The sequence below is a fragment of the Budorcas taxicolor genome, chromosome 25, assembly GCF_023091745.1.
Source record: "Budorcas taxicolor isolate Tak-1 chromosome 25, Takin1.1, whole genome shotgun sequence".
Taxonomy (NCBI): domain Eukaryota; kingdom Metazoa; phylum Chordata; class Mammalia; order Artiodactyla; family Bovidae; genus Budorcas; species Budorcas taxicolor.
The window spans coordinates 19508260-19529175 of NC_068934.1; the positions used below are offsets into that span (position 1 = coordinate 19508260).

At 39.7% G+C, this 20916-nt stretch overlaps 1 protein-coding gene across 1 annotated transcript in view; it reads left to right on the forward strand.

The window, feature by feature from the left end:
* Positions 1-20916, forward strand: part of LOC128069095 (glycerophosphodiester phosphodiesterase domain-containing protein 4-like) — a 105692-nt gene that overhangs the window by 34033 nt on the left and 50743 nt on the right. The window contains exon 10 of the mRNA XM_052662384.1: positions 8454-8610. Within this exon, the coding sequence (XP_052518344.1) occupies positions 8454-8610 (157 nt within the window). The remainder of the gene's footprint in view (positions 1-8453; positions 8611-20916) is intronic.

Genomic DNA, 20916 nt, shown 5'->3' on the forward strand with positions numbered 1-20916 from the left:
CCTCTTCCAACAACACAAGAGATGACTCCCTACATGGACATCACCAGATTGTCAATATTGAAGTCAGATTGATTATATTCTTTGCAGCCAAAGATGGAGAAGCTCTATACAGTCAGCAAAAGCAAGACTTGGAGCTGACTGTAGCTCAGATCATGAATTCCTTATTGCAAAATTCAGACTTACATTGAAGAAAGTAGGGAAAACCAGTAGACCATTGAGGGATGACCTGAATCAAACCACTCATGATTGTACAGTGGAATTGACAAATAGATTCAAGGGATTAGATCTGACAGAGTGCCTGAAGAACTATGGATGGAGGTTCATGACATTGCACAGGAGGAACTGATCAAGATCATCCCCAAGAAAAAGAAATGGAGAAAGGGAAAATGGTAGTCTGAGGAAGCCTTACAAATAGCTGTGAAAAGAAGAGAAGCTAAAGGCAAAGAAGAAAAGGAAAGATATACCCATTTAAATGCAGAGTTCCAAAGAATAGCAAGGAAAGATAAGAAAGCCTTCCTCAGTGATCGATGCAAAGAAATAGAGGAAACAACAGAATGGGAAAGATGAGAGACCTCTTCAAGAAAATTAGAGATACCAAGGGAAAATTTCATGCAAAGATGGGAACAATAAAGGACAGAAATGGTATGGACTTACCAGAAGCAAAAGTTATTAAGAAAAGGTGGCAAGAATATACAGAAGAACTATACAGAAAACATCTTCATGACCCGGATAACCATGATGGTATGGTCACTCGCCCTAGAGCCAGACATCCTGGAATGCGAAGTCAAGTGGGCCTTAGGAAACATCACTATGAACAAAGCTAGTGAAGGTGATGGAATTCCAATTGAGCTATTTCAACCTAAAAGATGATGCTGTGGAAGTGCTGCACTCAACATGCCGGCAAATTGGGAAAACTCAGCAGTGGCCATGGGAATGGTAAGGGTCAGTTTTCATTACAATCCCAAAGAAAGGCAATGACAAAGACTGTTCAAACTACTGCACAGTTGCACTCATCTCACATGCTAGCAAAGTAATGCTCAAAATTCTTCAAGCAAGGCTTCAACAGTACCTGAACCGAGAACTACCAGATTAACAAGCTGGATTTAGAAAAGTCAGAGGAACCAGAGATAAATTGCCAACATCCGTTGGTTCATTGAAAAAGCAAGGGAGTTCCAGAAAAACTACTTCTGCTTTATTGACTATGCTGAAGCCTTTGACTATGTGGATCATAACAAGCTGTAAAAAATACTTAAAGAGATGGAATACCAGGCCACCTTACCTGCCTCCTGAGAAATCTGTATGCAAGTCAAGAAGCAGCAGTTAGAACTGGACATGGAACAACAGACTGGTTCCAAATAGGTAAAGGACTAAATCAAGGCTGTATATTGTCACCCCGCTCATTTACTTATATGCAGAGTACATCATGCAAAATGCCGAGCTGAATGAGGCACAAGCTGGAATCAAGATTGCCAGGAAAGATAACAATAACCTCAGATACACAGATGACACCACCCTTATGGCAGAAAGCAAAGAAGAACTAAAGAGCCTCTTGATGAAAGTGAAAGAAGACAGTGAAAAAGTTGGCTTTAAACTCAACATTCGTATTTTGATTTTTTTTTGGTTTCTTCTGTGATTTGTTTGTTATTCAGCAGCGTGTTGTTCAGCCTCCATATGTTGGAATTTTTAATAGTTTTTCTCCTGTAGTTTAGATCTAATATTACTGCATTGTGGTCAGAAAAGATGCGTGGAAGGATTTCAATTTTTTTGAATTTAGCAAGGCTAGATTTATGGCCCAGGATGTGATCTATCCTGGAGAAGGTTCCGTGTGTTCTTGAGAAAAAGGTGAAATTCATTGTTTTGAGGTGAAATGTCCTATAGATATCAGAAACGAATGAAAATGAAAACACAATAATCCAAAACCTGTCAGTTCAGTTCAGTCCAGTTCAGTCACTCAGTCGTGTCCAACTCTTTGCGACCCCATGAATCGCAGCACGCCAGGCCTCCCTGTCCACCACCAACTCCCAGAGTTCACTCAGACTCGTGTCCATCGAGTCAGTGATGCCATCCAGCCATCTCATCCTCGGTCGTCCCCTTCTCCTCCTGCCCCCAATCCCTCCCAGCATCAAAGTCTTTTCCAATGAGTCAACTCTCCACATGAGGTGGCCAAAGTACTGGAGTTTCAGCTTTAGCATCATTCCTTCCAAAGAAATCCCAGTTGATCTCCTTCAGAATGGACTGGTTGGATCTCCTTGCAGTCCAAGGGACTCTGAAGAGTCTTATCCAACACCACAGTTCAAAAGCATCAGTTCTTCGGCACTCAGCCTTCTTCACAGTCCAACTTTCACATCCATACATGACCACTGGAAAAACGATAGCCTTGACTAGACAGACCTTAGTCAGCAAAGTAATGTCTCTGCTTTTCAATATGCTATCTAGGTTGGTCATAACTTTTCTTCCAAGGAGTAAGTGTCTTTTAATTTCATGGCTGCAGTCACCATCTGCAGTGATTTTGGAGGCCCCCAAAATAAAGTCTGACACTGTTTCCACTGTTTCCCCATCTATTTCCCATGGAGTGATGGGACCGGATGCCATGATCTTCGTTTTCTGAATGTTGAGCTTTAAGCCAGCTTTTTCACTCTTCTCTTTTACTTTCATCAAGAGGCTTTTTAGTTCTTCTTCACTTTCTTCCATAAGGGTGGTGTCATCTGCATATCTGAGGTTATTGATATTTCTCCCGGCAATCTGGATTCCAGCTTGTGTTTCTTCCAGCCCAGTGTTTCTCATGATGTACTCTGCATAGAAGTTAAATAAGCAGGGTGACAATATACAGCCTTGACGTACTCCTTTTCCTATCTGGAACAGTGGGACACTATAAAAACAGTGCAAAGGGGAAGGTTCCTAGCAATACAGGCATACCTCAAGAATCATGAAAAAATTCAAATAAATAACCTACCTCTACACCTAAAGCAACTAGAAAAGGAAGAAATCAAGTACCCGAGGGTTAATAGAAGGAAAGAAACCTTAAAAATTAGGGCAGAAATAAATGCAAAAGAAACAAAAGAGACAAAAAAAATGCAAAAATCAACAAAGCCAAAAACTGGTTCTTTGAGAGGATAAATAAAATTGACAAACCATTAGCCAGACTCATTTAGAAACAAAGGGAGAAAACTCAAATCAATAAAATTATAAATGAAAATGGGAGATCATAACAGACAACACAGGAATACAAAGGATCATAAGAGACTACTATCAGCAATTATATGCCAATAAAATGGACAACGTGGAGGAAATGGACAAATTTTTAGAAAAGTACAGCTTTCCAAAACTGAACCAGGAAGAAATAGAAAATCTTAACAAATCCATCACAAGCATGGAAATTAAAACCGTAATCAGAAATCTTCCAGCAAACAAAAGCCCAGGTCCAGATGGCTTCACAGCTGAATTCTACCAAAATTTAGAGAAGAGCTAACACGTATCCATTCAAACTCTTCCAGAAAATTGCAGAGGAAGGTAAACTTCCAAACTCATTCTATGAAGCCACCATCACCCTAATACCAAAACCTGACAAAGATGCCACAAAAAAAGAAAGCTACAGGCCAATATCACTGATGAACATAGATGCAAAAATCCTTAACAAAATTCTAGCAATCAGAATCCAACAACACATTAAAAAGATCATACATCATGACCAAGTGGGCTTTATCCCAGGGATGTGAGGATTCTTCAATATCTGCAAATCAATCAGTACAATACACCACATTAACAAATTGAAAAATAAAAGCCATATGATTATCACAATAGATGCAGAGAAAGCCTTTGACAAAAGTCAACATCCATTTATGATAAAAACTCTCCAGAAAGCAGGAATAGAAGGAACATACCTCAACATAACAAAAGCTATATAAAATTCTCCAGACAGGCTTCAGCAATATGTGAACTGTGAACTTCCTGATATTCAAGCTGGTTTTAGAAAAGGCACAGGAACCACAGATCAAATTGCCAACATCTGCTGGATCATGGAAAAGCAAGAGAGTTCCAGAAAAAACATCTATTTCTGCTTTATTGACTATGCCAAAGCCTTTGACTGTGTGGATCACAATAAACTGTGGAAAATTCTTCAAGAGATGGGCATACCAGACCACCTGACCTGCCTCTTGAGAAATCTGTATGCAGGTCAGGAAGCAACAGTTCGAACTGGACATGGAACAACAAACTGGTTCCAAATAGGAAAAGGAGTACATCAATGCTGTATATTGTCACCCTGCTTATTTAACTTATATGCAGAGTACAGCATGAGAAACGCTGGACTGGAAAAAACACAAGTTGAAATCAAGATTGCTGGAAGAAATATCAATAACCTCAGATATGCAGATGACACCACCCTTATGGAAGAAAGTGAAGAAGAACTAAAAAGCCTCTTGATGAAAGTAAAAGAGGAGAGTGAAAAAGCTGGCTTAAAGCTCAACATTCAGAAAACGAAGATCATGGCATCCGGTCCCATCACTCCATGGGAAATAGATGGGGAAACAGTGGAAACAGTGTCAGACTTTATTTTTTTGGGCTCCAAAATCACTGCAGATGGTGCTTGCAGCCATGAAATTAAAAGACTCCTACTCCTTGGAAGAAAAGTTATGACCAATCTAGATAGCATATTGAAAAGCAGAGACATTACTTTGCTGACTAAGGTCTGTCTAGTCAAGGCTATCGTTTTTCCAGTGGTCATGTATGGATGTGAAAGTTGGACTGTGAAGAAGGCTGAGTGCCGAAGAACTGATGCTTTTGAACTGTGGTGTTGGATAAGACTCTTCAGAGTCCCTTGGACTGCAAGGAGATCCAACCAGTCCATTCTGAAGGAGATCAACTGGGATTTCTTTGGAAGGAATGATGCTAAAGCTGAAACTCCAGTACTTTGGCCACCTCATGTGGAGAGTTGACTCATTGGAAAAGACTTTGATGCTGGGAGGGATTGGGGGCAGGAGGAGAAGGGGACTACCGAGGATGAGATGGCTGGATGGCATCACTGACTCGATGGACACGAGTCTGAGTGAACTCTGGGAGTTGGTGGTGAACAGGGAGGCCTGGCATGCTGCGATCATGGGGTCATAAAGAGTCGGACACGACTGAGCGACTGACCTGAACTGAATGACAAACCCACAGCAAACATTATCCTCAATGGTGAAAAATTGAAAGCATTTCCCCTAAAGTCAGGAACAAGACAAGACTGCCCATTCTCACAACTACTATTCAACATAGTTTTGGAAGTTTTTGCCACAGCAATCAGAGCAGAAAAAGAAATAAAAAGAATCCAAATTGGAAAAGAAGAAATAAAACTCTGTTTGCAGATGACATGATCCTCTACATAGAAAACCCTGAAGACTCCACCAGAACATTACTAGAACTAATTAATGAATATAGTAAAGTTGCAGAATATAAAATCAACACACAGAAATCTCTTGCACTCCTGTGCACTAATAGTGAGAAAACAGAAAGAGAAATTAAGGAAACAATTCCATTCATCATTGCAACAAAAGAATAAAATACTTAGGAATATATCTACCTAAAGAAACAAAAGACCTATATATAGAAAACTATAAAACACTGGTGAAAGTAATCAAAGAAGACAAATAGATGGAGAAATATACTGTGTTCATGGATCGGAAGGATCAATATAGGGAAAATGAGTATACTACCCAAAGCAATCTATAGAATCACTGTAATCCCTATCAAGCTACCAGCGGTATTTTTCACAGCGCTAGAACAAATAATTTCACAATTTGTATGGAAATAGAAAAAAAACTCGAATAGCCAAACCAATCTCGAGAAAGAAGAATGGAACTGGAGGAATCAACCTGCCTGACTTCAGGCTCTACTACAAAGCCACAGTCATCAAGACAGTATGGTACTGGCACAAAGACAGAAATATAGATCAATGGAACAAAATAGAAAGCCCAGAGATAAATCCACACATCTATGGACACCTTATCTTTGACAAAGGAGGCAAGAATATACAATGGAGAAAAGACAATCTCTTTCACAAGTGGTGCTGGGAAAACTAGTCAACCACCCATAAAGGAATGAAACTAGAACACTTTCTAACACCATACATAAAAATAAACTCAAAATGGATTAAAGATCTAAACGTAAGACCAGAAACTATTAAACTCCTAGAGAAAGACATAGGCAAAACACTCTCTGACATAAACTACAGCAGGATCGTCTATGATCCACCTCCCAGAATATTGGAAATAAAAGGAAAAATAAACAAATGGGACCTAATTAAACTTAAAAGCTTCTGCACAACAAAGGAAACTATAAGCAAGGTGAAAAGACAGCCTTCAGAATGGGAGAAAATAATAGCAAATGAAGCAATGGACAAAAATTTAATCTCAAAAATATACAAGCAACTCCTGCAGCTCAATTCCAGAAAAATAAATGACCCAATCAAAAAGTGGGGCGAAGAACTAAACAGAAATTTCTCCAAAGAAGACATACAGATGGCTAACAAACGTATGAAAAGATGCTCAACATCACTCATTCTCAGAGAAACGCAAATCAAAACCACAATGAGGTACCATTTCACGCCAGTCAGAATGGCTGTGATCCAAAAGTCTACAAGCAATAAATGCTGGAGAGGGTGTGGAGAAAAGGGAACCCTCTTACAGTGTTGGTGGGAATGCAAATTAGTACAGCCCCTATGGAGAACAGTGTGGAAATTCCTTAAACAACTGAAATAGACCTGCCATATGACCCAGCAATCCCACTGCTGGGCATACACACCGAGGAAACCAGAATTGAAAGAGACACGTGTACCCCAATGTTCATCTAGCACTGTTTATAATAACCAGGATGTGGAAGCAACCTAGATGTCCATCAGCAGACGAATGGATAAAAAGCTGTGGTATATATACACAATGGAGTGTTACTCAGCCATTAAAAAGAATACATTTGAATCAGTTCTAATGAAGTGGATGAAACTGGAGCCGATTATACAGAGTGAACTAAGCCAGAAAGAAAAACGCCAATACAGTATACTAACACATATATATGGAATTTAGAAAGATGGTAATGATAACCCTGTATGCAAGACAGCAAAAGAGACAGAGATGTATAGAACAGTCTTTTGGACTCTGTGGGAGACGGCAAGGGTGGGATGGTTTGGGAGAATGGCATTGAAACATGTATATTATCATATGTGAAACAAATTGCCAGTCCAGGTTCGATGCATGATACAGGGTGCTCTGGGCTGGTGCACTGGGATGACCCAGAGGGATGGGATGGGGAGGGAGGTGGGAGGGGGTTTAGGATTGGTAACACACATACACCTGTGGCAGATTCATGTCATGTACGGCAAAACCAATATAATATTGTAAAGTAATTAGCCATCAATTATAATAAATAAATTTGTATTAAAAAAAGAAAAAAAAAAACCCTCAGCATTCAGAAGACTAAGGTTATGGCATCCAGTTCCATCACTTCGTGGCAAATAGATAGGGAAATAATGGAAACTGTGACTAACTTTAGTTTTGGAGGTTCCAAAATCACTGCAGATGGTGACTGCAGCCTTGAAATTAAAAAGATGCTTGCTCCTTGGAAGAAAAGCTATGACCATCCTAGAGAGCATATTAAAAAGCAGAGACATTACTTTGCCTACAAAGGTCTGTCTAGTCAAAGCTATGGATTTTCCAGTAGTCATGTATGGATGTGAGAGTTGTACTATAAAGAAAGCTGAGTGCCAAAGTATTGATGTTTTTGAACTGTGGTGTTGGAGAAGACTCTTGAGAGTCCCTTGGACTGCAAGGAGATCCAACCAGTGCATCCTAAAGGAAATCGGTCCTGAATATTCATTGGAAGGACGATGCTGAAGCTTAAACTCTAATACTTTGGTCACCTGAGGTGAAGAACTGACTCACTGAAAAAGACCCTGATCCTGGGAAAGATTGAAGGCAGGAGGAGAAGGGGCAACAGAGGATGAGATGGTTGGATGGCATCACCGACTGGATGGACATGATTTTTAAGTTCATTCCAGGAGTTTGTGATATGCAGGGAGTCCTGTCATGCTGCAGTCCATGGGTTTGCAAAGAGTCGGATAGGACTGAGCGACTGAACTGAACTGGTTCGTATGGCCCCAGGGAGCACAGGGCCTTACCTCATCCCTACCCTACTTACTTACTCTCAAGCCATACCTTTTTCTTCATTCTAACAATCCCTGGATAGGGAAGCTACACTTTCACCTTAAATAATATGATATTTACAAAGCCCAAAAAGAGATCCCTAGGGCAGAAAAATACTGATATCATGTGAATTATTGGCACTTAGTCCTTTGTTGTGATATGGGAGGGAGTAAGGAACCTTAGTTAGACTTTTGACCTTGATGGGCTTTCTGAGAACTCTGTCTGCCAAGTTGACTGTATTCTGCCAATTCTCCCATTTTCCCTTTCTCCTCATGCCTACAGTTTTGATGGGGTGCCTTTTCTCATGCATGACTATGACTTGACAAGAACAACCAATATAAAGGAGGTCCTGCCAAATGCCTCCAGTAGACACCCTTCCTTGTTTCAATGGAGTTTCCTGACGACTCTGAATGCAGGCAAATGGTTTTCAGATGCATGGGTAAGATGCATTTCCCAGGTCAAAAAACTGAATCCTTTTATTACACATGGTCACACACTCTCCTAGAAATAAATACACTGTGTACAGTATAATTTTGATGCCCTTGTGAGGTGGTACTACCTGAGAGAATTGGAGAAGTTCATGCAAAGTTATCATTTGATCTGAAAGAAGATTATTGCTGAGGGGAACCATGGGCAATAATTGTGGTTTGTCTCATATATTACAGTAGACTGGAGCAAGAAGGTATGTAGTGTGTGTGTGTGTGTGTGTGTGTGTGTGTGTGTGTGTGTGTGTGTTTATGAAAGAGGAAAGGAAAGGTGAAGGGAGGGAGAGAGAGACAAAAGGAGAGGTACAGAGGAGACTGGATATACACTGGGAAAAGAATCAGAAAAAAGTTATGAGGAGAATATCAGTTCAGTTCAATTCAGTCACTCAGTCATGTCCGACTCTTTGTGACCCCATGAATCGCAGCACGCCAGGCCTCGCTGTCCATCACCATCTCCCGGAATTCACTCAAACCCACGTCCATTGAGTCAGTGATGCAATCCAGCCATCTCATCCTCGGTCGTCCCCTTCTCCTCCTGCCCCCAATCCCTCTCAGCATCAGAGTCTTTTCCAATGAGTCAACTCTTTGCATGAGGTGGCCAAAGTACTGGAGTTTCAGCTTTAGCATCATTGTTTCCAAAGAACACCCAGGACTGATCTTTAGAATGCACTGGTTGGATCTCCTTGCAGTCCAAGGGACTCTCAAGAGTCTTCTCCAACACCACAGTTCAAAAGCATCAATTCTTCAGCACTCAGCTTTCTTCACAGTCCAACTGTCACATCCATACATGACCACTGGAAAAACCATAGCCTTGACTAGACGGACCTTTGTTATCAAAGTAATGTCTCTGCTTTCCATGTGCTATCTAGGTTGGTCATAACTTTTCTTCCAAGGAGTAAGCGTCTTTTAATTTCATGGCTGCAATCACCATCTGCAGTGATTTTGGAGCCCAGAAAGATAAAGTCTGACACTGTTTCCACTGTTTCCCCATCTATTTCCCATGAAATGCTGGGACCAGATGCTATGGTCTTCATTTTCTGAATGTTGAGCTTTAAGCCAGCTTTTTCACTCTCCTCTTTCACTTTCATCAAGAGGCTTTTGAGTTCCTCTTCACTTTCTGCCATAAGGGTGGTGTCATCTGAATATCTGAGGTTATTGATATTTCTCCCAGCAATCTTGATTCCAGCTTTTGCTTCTTCCAGCCCAGCATTTCTCATGATGTACTCTGCATATAAGTTAAATAAGCAGGGTGACAATATACAGCCTTGACATACTCCTTTTCCTATTTGGAACCAGTCTGTCGTTCCATGTCTAGTTCTAACTGTTGCTTCCTGGCCTGCATACAGGTTCCTCAAGAGGCAGGTCAGGTGGTCTGGTATTCCCATCTCTTGAAGAATTTTCCACAGTTTATTGTGATCCACACAGTCAAAGGCTTTGGCATAGTCAATAAGGCTGAAATAGATTTTTTCTGAAACTCTGTTGCTTTTTCGATGATTCAGTGGATGTTGGCAATTTGATCTCTGGTTCCTCTGCCTTTTCTAAAACCAGATTGAACATCTGGAAGTTCACGGTTCACGTATTGCTGAAGCCTGGCTTGGAGAATTTTGAGCATTACTTTACTAGCATGTGAGATGAGTGCAATTGTGTGGTAGTTTGAGCATTCTTTGGCATTGCCTTTCTTTGGGATTGGAATGAAAACTGACCTTTTCCAGTCCTGTGGCCACTGCTGAGTTTTCCAAATTTGTTGGCATATTGAGTACAGCACTGTCACAGCATCATCTTTCAGGATTTGAAATAGCTCAACTGGAATGCCATCACCTCCACTAGCTTTGTTCGTAGTGATGCTTTCTAAGGCCCACTTAACTTCACATTCCAGGATGTCTGGCTCTTGGTGAGTGATTATACCATTGTGATTATCTTGGTCATGAAGATTTTTTTTTTGTACAGTTCTTCCATGTATTCTTGCCACCTCTTCTTAATATCTTCTGCTTCTGTTAGGTCCATACCATTTCTGTCCTTTATCGAGCCCATCTTTGCATGAAATGTTCCCTTGGTATCTCCAATTTCCTTGAAGAGATCTCTAGTCTTTCCCATTTTGCTCTTTTCCTCTATTTCTTTGCATTGATCACTGAGGAAGGCTTTCTTATCTCTTCTTGCTATTCTTTGGAACTCTGCATTCAGATGCTTATATCTTTCTTTTTCTCCTTTGCTTTTTGCTTCTCTTCTTTTCACAGCTATTTGTAAGGCCTCCCCAAACAGCCATTTTGCTTTTTTTGCATTTCTTTTCCACGGGGATGGTCTTGATCCCTGTCTCCTGTACAATGTCACGAACCTCATTCCATAGTTCATCAGGCACTCTATCTATCAGATCTAGGCTTAAATCTATTTATCACTTCTACTGTATAATCATAAGTGATTTGATTTAGGTCATTCCTGAATGGTCTAGTGGTTTTCCCCACTTTCTTCAATTTAAGTCTGAATTTGGCAATATGGATTTCATAATCTGAGCCACAGTCATCTCCCAGTCTTGTTTTTGCTGACTGTATACAGCTTCTCCATCTTTGGCTGCAAAGAATATAATCAATCTGATTTTGGTGTTGACCATCTGGTGATGTCCATGTGTAGTCTTCTCTTGTGTTTTTGGCAGAGGGTGTTTGCTATGACCAGTACATTCTCTTGGCAAAATTCTCTTAGCCTTTGCCCTGCTTCATTCTGTATTCCAAGGCCAAATTTGCCTGTTACTCCAGGTGTTCCTTGACTTCCTACTTTTGCATTCCAGTCCCCTATAATGAAAAGGATATCTTTCTTGGGTATTTGTTCTAAAACGTCTTGTAAGTCTTCATAGAACCGTTTAACTTCAGCTTCTTCAACATTACTGGTTGGGGTATAGACTTGGATTACTGTGATACTGAATGGTTTACTTTGGAAATGAACAGAGATCATTCTGTCATTTTTGAGATTGCATACAAGTACTGCATTGGATATGAGGAAAATATAGCAGTGTGTAAATAAGACAGTTTAGAGTTATCCTGAATATTTTAAAGTGGGTAAAAAAGTCACGCCTGTCTTTTCAAGATAGTTTAAGAAAAAACAAGTGACATTTTCCAGGTTATCATATGTTTACAGGGAATCCATGCAACCTAGGTTTTACCAATCAGATATACTCATTTTGAGTCTTTGATTTTGACAACAAATATCTGAGGAGGACAGACAGCAGACATTCATATTGCTAGCACCTATGGCCACAGAGCTACAATACTTGAGGGTCAGCTGTGGTAATAGCTCTCTTATTACATAATTGTGTAATTAGGAAAATAAACCTTCAGATAATTTTGTTTATTATCTAGGTGGAATGGATTTTTATTTATATTACATGTTAATCCTGAAGACTGACTTGATCCTTTTTCATGTTAAAAAAGTGACAAGTTAAGACTTAGGTAAAGAGAGATTATCCACCTCAAATTCATTGTGTTAACAAGTATTGCTATAAGGGACAGCTAAATGTTGGTTTATAGTGAGTGTATCACCTCAGAATACTTATTCTCATATGAGTATATAGCCTACAAATGCTGTTTGCATGTGTGAAATAGTGGCATCCATCTGATATACCAGGTTTCTGTGTGTGTGTGTAGGCTCTGTATATAAATCTCATCATACATGAATGAATAGAACATACAGACTTGAGAGGCTTCTTTAGTATGTATAATGTGTATAGGCTTAGTTTGCCATATAGGAAACTCTTCTCTTGTATCTCAGCTCATAAAGAATCCACCCACAATGTGGGAGACCTGGGTTCAATCCCTGGGTTAGGAAGATTTCCTGGAGAAGGGAAAGGCTACCCCTGGAGAATTCCATGGTCTGTATAGACCATGGTTCACAAAGAGTCAGACATGACTGAGCGACTTTCACTAGTTTGCCATAGGTAATGTTTTAACAAACATGTATTCCAAATGAAAAGGCCATTATTAATCTGATGTGTAATGTATGGTTTCTGAAAGTCTTATCGTAAGTGATGGACTTGGATATGTTGTTATAAAGTTTTGTTTATTTTATGGGATTAATAGTTTTATTTTAGCTTGTTTAGGTGGTAAGTTTGCAGTATTTAGTTTCTCAATTATTCTGGTTACTGAAGGTATCTGAAAGCTTGACTTCAAATATGATTATCTAGGGGGCTTTATTTTTAGGTTTCATAGTAGAGCTTTCTTTGATTCCATGTTGTGCAGGCAGGAAGTCAAGGTGGTGTTGGCACATGATTTAAAAGATTTGGATATTTGGATAATTTTTCGTAGTAAAGAAATTGGTTTTGTTTGTGAAGGTTTTTCTGGTTGTTCTTTACTGGTTGCGTATGGTTAATGGATTGATGGTGGTGGTGAGTTGATTATTATTTGTCAGTATAATTACTATTCTTGAGATTACTTGTGAAAATTAAATACCTAATCTGATCTATAATGAAATAAAAATAGATACTGAAGTTCTAACTGGAAGCTCAGCTGAGTTCCTATTTTTTAGTAAAACCAACCTTTGTGTGGAATATTTTCATATCCTTTTGTGAAAGGATAAATCTCAAGATTACAGAGGAATTACTTGAGAAATTTATCTCATGCATAAAGATAATGAACTAGGTACAAGTTTTATTTAGCACATTAATATGAAAACAAACACGATGACGAAACCCAGTCAACAGAAAAGTGATAAACCAACATGCAAAATTCTCAGTGCAACAAAGAAATGCTAAGAATTGCATTGCTAAGTTGAATACAAACCTAGTGTATTATTTCAGTTAATACACTCTGTTTCAATAAAACTTAATTTTAGAGTTGTCTTCTCTATGAAAACTCATTTGCATCTCTACTAGACAAAAACCCTGTCCTCTTTTATCAGTTTTCTAGAAGTCAACATCTAACTTTATATTGTAAATCAGTTCAGTTCAGTTCAGTCGCTCAGTCATGTCCGACTCTTCATAACCCCATGAACTGCAGCATGCCAGGCCTGCCTGTCCATCACCAACTCCCAGAGTTTACTCAAACTCATGTCCATTGAGTTGGTGATGCCATCCAACCGTCTCATCCTCTGTCATCCCCTTCTCCTGCCTTCAATCTTTCAGCATCAGGGTCTTTTCCAATGAGTCAGTTCTTTGCATCAGGTAGCCAAAGTATTGGACACAGAAATTCAAAGAAAGGCACATTCCCATAAGAATCAGATGATCTTTAGGTGTGCATGTTAAACAGTGTACTACAATGATACTGGAGGGTTCAACGATGAACTTATGCTTCATTTCTGAGTTTTGAAAATTTAGGTTCCCTCTTGTGCTCATAAATAACCTCTGTAGATTATTTAGAGGAGGGTCTTATTGTGATTTTGTGTTATTTAACCTTATTAATTTGTATCCAGTGCAGTTTAAAGGATCAGTTAATACACATAAGGTTTATTGTTGTATAATCAGCAAATCTTGATTCAGATTGTGTTAAATAACTATTAAGCTTAATAAATGAGGTTCTGTCTAGAGCATGTATAGGGAGTCTAGAATTTCATTTTAAATAGTCCCTACTGTTCCAGACTCTTATTCTTACTACAACTTGAGAAGTTCACTTGAATCAGGTTTCACATATATACCTACAAATATGGGCAACTTTCTCTCTCCTGTTCCTGGTAATCAGTGATCTTTCTTCCTACTGTAATACTGGGATAGAGTACAACAAGGGACACCAAACTGTTTGCCTAGGAAAGCTGTAGGCTTTGATTCCAAATACCAATTATGCATGTGTCCTTAGTGGGGACTGGTGGCTTGTTCTTTCAGATTGAATGACATGTATTCTCAAATATGATCCTTCAGTTATGACCTTGATGACACAATCAATTTTTCCAATTATGTCCAACTGGGAATTGCCAACTCCCGGTGTAAAGGAGTACATATTTTCAGCTTTTGCAAAAGACTGCATTGCCATGAAACACAGTGGCTCAGTAAAAACAAATTTTACCTGAATTCAGAGGTGTGGTGAGAACAAGTTGCTAAATAAAAGAATGTTTTGCACAAGTGTAACAGAAAAAAATGTCAAAGGAGAATGGGTTTTCTCATACACCCATGAGGAAGTAGACTGTTTAAAAGAGTACTAACAGGGGATCTCCACCTGGTGGTACAGTAGTTAGGACTCGGCACTTTCAGTGCTGAAGGCCTGGGTTCAGTCCCTAGTCAGGGAACGAAGATCCCACAAGTCACATGATGTGGCCAAATAAGAAGAAAGGAGTACCAACAGTTTCCAAAAAGAAAAAATGAATATGCATGATTAGATTGCCCTCATCAGTTTGTTCAATCTGGTGTAGGTAATGTCCTACTATATCTAGGGTTATCAATGTACTTCTGGGGAGTTATCTGCTCTTCTCTAAAATTTAATCTTGGAAATTCTGACTCAGTCCCCTGATCAGTTGGATTGGTATCTAATTGAGGTGGCACTGTCAGCTTACACTAGGAAAGCTGCTTCCACGAGTTTCTTCCTTGCATGTCAGTAGATAAGAGACTATCTGCAAGGTCCCCTCAAACATGATTTTGAGGTTAACTTCTCCTATTTCTGTTCTGTATCATGTAGGAAAAACCTTCAGATGAACATGGGAATAGAGCAGAAATCACATGATAATTAAAATTAATTTGATTATTATATGATACTAAATAGCAGTGTCAGAAAGGAGAATAAAATAGTCTACTAATAGGCTATAATGCATAACTATTTTCAAAAGATTTGGTCTGTTTCTCTTTCCCTTAAGAGTAAGAACATGTTGTGACTTTTGTCTTGGTTCAGTGGTTGAGACTTCATGCTTCCAATACAGGGGACACAGGTTTAGTCCCTGGTCAAGGAACTAAGATCCTGCATTCCACTCAGCACCCCCACCCACCCAAAAAGGAAGATCATATTATGGGCATTGAACAGCTCTCCTGGTACTTCCAATCCATTCTTTATTACATTAAAAAAATTTCCATCTCTGAAATGTATTTCTATTGTCATTTTACCTGCACAGTATTAACTAGGAATTTAAAATTTTCCTTTTTAACAACTCCTCCCATATTGAGGGCTTAATGCACAATGTTGAGCTAGATATGAAGCATGGACATTTCTGCTTCTATCCATGACTATTTGCACGTGCTGGTTGTATTCTCCTGCCTTAAACAACTAGAAAATTAAACCAAAGAGCTTAAATAGTCATTCTCAGATACTGGGCAACAATCAGTGCAGAACTGTGATCCATGAGAGAAGGGAATACTAGGAGAGCCTTATAATTGCCCTCGTGTTTTGCCTGGATGTACTTTCTAGGTCTTATAGCAATAGGACCCTAAGCAAAGGATAGCTGTCTTGTGGATTTGAGGAGAAAGAGATTGGATTTTTGGGAGATCAGAGTGTGTGGAATTTTGAGGGATGAAGTTCAAAAGTGAGAAAGCTTTCCAGAGAAAGGCCTCTAGAAATCTGCATGGGACTGGCTTGAGTATGTTGTTAGTATCTATGAGACACAGAAATAGGGTGAAGTTCTACAAGGCTGGTCAAAGTACTAATAGGGAGCTTTTATCTGAACCATTCTAAGAACATGCAGTTATGAGAGCTGGACTGTAAAGAAGTGAGAACACCAAAGAATTGATGCCTTTGAACTGTGGTACTGGAGAAGACTCCAGCAAGGAGATCAAACCAGTCAGTCTTAAGGGGAATCTACCCTGATTATTCACTGGAATGACTGATGCTGAAGCTGAAGCTCCAGTATATTGGTCATCTGATGCAAACAGATGACTTACTGGAAAAGTCCCTGATGTTGGGAAAGATCGAGGGCAGAAGGAAAAGAGGGCATCAGAGGACGAGATGGCTGGATGGCGTCACTGATGCAATGAACATGAACTTGGGCAAACTCTGGGAGACAGTGAGGGATAGGGAGTTCTGACGTGCTGCAGTCCATGAGGTTGCAAAGAGTCAGACACAACTAGGCAACTGAACGACAACAACATCATCAAGAGCTCACATCCATTGCCAGCATTCATTGGATCATAGAAGAAGCTAGAGAATTCCAGAAAAGCATCTAATTGTGCTTCATTAACTATGCTAAAGCTTTTGTGTGGAATAAAACAAACTGTGGAAAATTCTTAAAGAGAGGGGAATATCAGACCACTTTACCTGCCTCCTGAGAAACCTGTATGCAGGTCAAGAAGCAATCGTTAGAATCGGCCATGGAACAATGGGCTGGTTCCAAATTGGGAAGAGCGCACATCAAGGCTGTATATTGTCACCCTGCTTATTTAACTTATGTGCAGAATCATGTGAAATGCTAGGCTGGGTGAACATGAGCTGGAATCAAGGTTGCAGGGAGAAGCATCAATAACCTCGGATAGCAGATGATACCACCTTTATGGCAGAAAGTGAAGAGGAGCTAAAAAGCCTCTTGATGAAAGTAAAAGAGGAGAGCGAAAAAGTTGGCTTAAAGCTCAACATTCAGAAAATGAAGATCATGGCCTCTGGTCCCATCACTTCATGGCAAACAGATGGGAAAACAGTGGAAAGAGTGCAAGCATCTTTTAATTTCATGGCTGCAGTCACCGTCGACATTGATTTTGGAGCCCAAGAAAATAAAGCCAGGCATGCTGCAATCTATGGGGTCACAAAGAGTTGGACACGACTGAGTGACTGAACAAGAGCTCACTTGTGTCTGGAAGATACTCAAGTTCTAACTAGCCATATTAGAAGATAGACTTTTTTGGACATATGGGAACTTCAGTAAAAACCCCAGAAAGGTCACACCATAATAACAAGCCTAAACCAGCTCTAAATTAAAGGCTATTTTAGACCCACTTAGAAAAAATCCAATTGATTTGTTCATAATATAACCCCATCCCCCCCCCCCCCCCCCCAAAAAAAAAGCACTTCCCTTGTAGCTCAGTTGGTAAAGAATCTGCCTACACTGCAGGAGACCCGTGTTCAATCTCTGGGTTGGGAAGATCCCCAGTAGAAGGAAATAGCAATCCACTCCAGCATTCTTGCCTGGAGGATCCCATGGACAAAGGAACCTGGCAGGATACAGTTCATGGGGTCCCAAGAGTCAGATACAACTTAGAGACTAAATCACCACCACCAAGCAAACAAACAAACAAACAAACTAGGAGAGACAACAATACTCAGACATCTAACAGTGTAATAATTACAGTGTACAAGATCCAGTAATAAAGTTACTGTGCCTACAAAGAAGGTTGAAAATGTGGCTTAAAGCCAGGGAAAAACTATACATAAAGATCGGGGTGGGGGGTGGGGGAAAGAGTTGATAGAATTAAGAGAAAGGGAGTTTTCAAAAGCTATTCAAAGTGTATCAAGGATTTAAAGAAAAATAACATAATGAGAGAGATGTAAGATATAAAAATAACTGAATAGAATTTCTAGAACTGAAATTTCTATGCCATCTGAAATTCTTCAGTATTTGTTGATAGTTTGTGTATTTTGAGTAATGGCTCTATATCACCAAGGTGGTTGAATGAATGGATATAGAGTTGTTTATAAGATTTTTTATTATCCTTGTAATGACTTTGGGATCAATGGTTATATTCCATTTTTTCATTCCTGATTTTCATACTTTGTAATTGTCTCTCCTCCCCTGCCCTAGAGATTTATGCATTGTATTGATCTAATTAGAGATAGAGTATGTGATTTTGTTGATTTCTGCTCAGATCTTTATGTTTTCTTTCTTTTGTTTGTTTTGGGTTTGATTTTAGGTTTTATGTAGCTTGCAAAAGGGTCAATTTTAGGTTACTTTAGTTATTTTTTCTTTCCATTCAGTTCAGTTCAGTACAGTTCAGTCACTCAGTCGTGTCCGACTCTTTGCGACCCCATGAATCACAGCACGCCAGGCCTCCCTGTCCATCACCAACTCTCGGAGTTCACTCAAACTCATGTCCATCGAGTTGGTGATGCCATCCGGCCATCTCATCCTCTGTCGTCCCCTCTTCCTCCTGCCCCCAATCCCTCCTAGCATCAGAGTCCTTTCCAATGAGTCAACTCTTCACATGAGGTGGCCAAAGTACTGGAGTTTCAGCTTTAGCATCATTCCCTCCAAAGAAATCCCAGGGCTGATCTCCTTCAGAATGGACTGGTTGGATCTCCTTGCAGTCCAAGGGACTCTCAAGAGTCTTCTCCAACACCACATTTCAAAAGCATCAGTTCTTTGGCACTCAGCTTTCTTCACAGTCCAGCTCTCACATCCATACATGACCACTGGAAAAACCATAGCCTTGACTAGATGGACCTTTGTTGGCAAAGTAATGTCTCTGCTTTTGAATATGCTATCAAGGTTGGTCATAACTTCTCTTCCAAGGAGTAAGCGTCTTTTAATTTCACGGCTGCAATCACCATCTGCAGTAATTTTGGAGCCCCAAAAGATAGTCTGACACTGTTTCCACTGTTTCCCCATCTATTTCCCACGAAGTGATGGGACCGGATGCCATGATCTTCGTTTTCTGAATGTTGAGCTTTAAGCCAACTTTTTCACTCTCCGCTTTCACTTTCATCAAGAGGCTTTTTAGTTCCTCTTCACTTTCTGCCATAAGGATGGTGTCATCTGCATTTCTGAGGTTATTGATATTTCTCCCGGCAATTTTGATTCCAGCTTGTGCTTCTTCCAGCCCAGCATTTCTCATGATGTACTCTGCATAGAAGTTAAATAAGCAGGGCGACAATATACAGCCTTGACGTACTCCTTTTCCTGTTTGGAACCCGTCTGTTGTTCAATGTCCAGTTCTAACTGTTGCTTCCTGACCTGCATATAGGTTTCTCAAGAGGCAGGTCAGGTGGTCTCGTATTCCCATCTCTTGAAGAATCTTCCACAGTTTATTGTGATCCACACAGTCAAAGGCTTTGGCATAGTCAATAAAGCAAGCATTTAATACTATACATTTACCTCTAATACCACCTTAACTGTATCATAGATTTTGATGTGTTGTATTTTAATTTTTATTTTGAAATATTTAAAATTTCCCTTTAATTTTCTTTCTTGTTATTGTTTAGTTGCTAAGTCCTGTCTGACTCTTTGGGATCCATGGACAGTAACCCACCAGCCTCCTCTGTCCATGGAATTTCCCAGGCAAGAATACTGAAGTGAATTGCCATTTCCTTCTCCAGTTGTCTTCCCAACCCAGGGATTGAATTTACATCTCCTGCATTGGCAGGTGAATCCTTTACTTCTGAAACACCAGGGAAGCCTGACCCATGGTTTATTTAGAAATTTTCTTTTCAAATTTCCAGATGCTTTCAGATTTTCTAGTTATCTCACTATTGATTTCTAATTTAATGCTGTTCTGGTCTGATTACATTCGTTGTATGTTTTCATATTTATTGAAGTTCATTTATTTTATGGTTCAGGATATGACCTGAACTGAACTGAAGCAATACCATAAGTTTATCTTTCTCTCTCTGACTTACTTCCCTCAGTATGGCAGTCTCTGGTCTGTCTATGTTGCTGCACCTGGCATTATTTTGTTCTGTTTTATAGCTGAGTAGTAGTCCATTGTATGTATGTACCACATCTTTATCCATTCCTGTTGGTGGACATTTAGGTTGCTTCTGTGTGCTGAATATTGTACACAGTGCTGCAGTGAACACTGGGGTGAATGTGTCCTTTCAGGCCATATTTTCCCCTATGTATGCCCAGGAGTTGAATTGCTGGATCAGTGGTAGCTGTATTTTCATTTTTTAAGGAATCTCCATTCTGTTATCCATAGTGGCTGTACCAGTTTACATTCCATCCAACAGTCTAGGAGGGTGCCCTTTTCTCCACATGCTCTCCAGCATTTTTTGTTTTGTGCATTTTCTGATGATGGCCATTCTGACCAGTGTGAAGTGATACCTCATTTAAGTTTTGGTTTGCATTTCTCCATTAATTAGTGACGTTGAGCATCATTTCATGTGCTTTTTAACAATCCATATGTCTTTGGAGAGATGTCTGTTTAGATCTGCCACCCATTTTCTGATTGGGCTGTTTGTTCTTTGGCTATGGAACTGCATGAGCTGTTTGTATATTTTGGAGATAAATACCGTGTCGGTTTCTTCATTTGTAAATATTTTTTTTTGAGGGTTTTCTTTTCATTTTGTTTGTGCTTTTGTTTTCTGTGCAAAACATTTAAGTTTAATTAGGTCGCTTTTGTTTATTTTTGTGTTTACTTTCATTATTCTAGGAGGTGGATCAGAAAAGATCTTGCTGGGACTTCTCTGGCAGTCCAGTGGTTAAGACTGTACAAGCCATTTACTTGC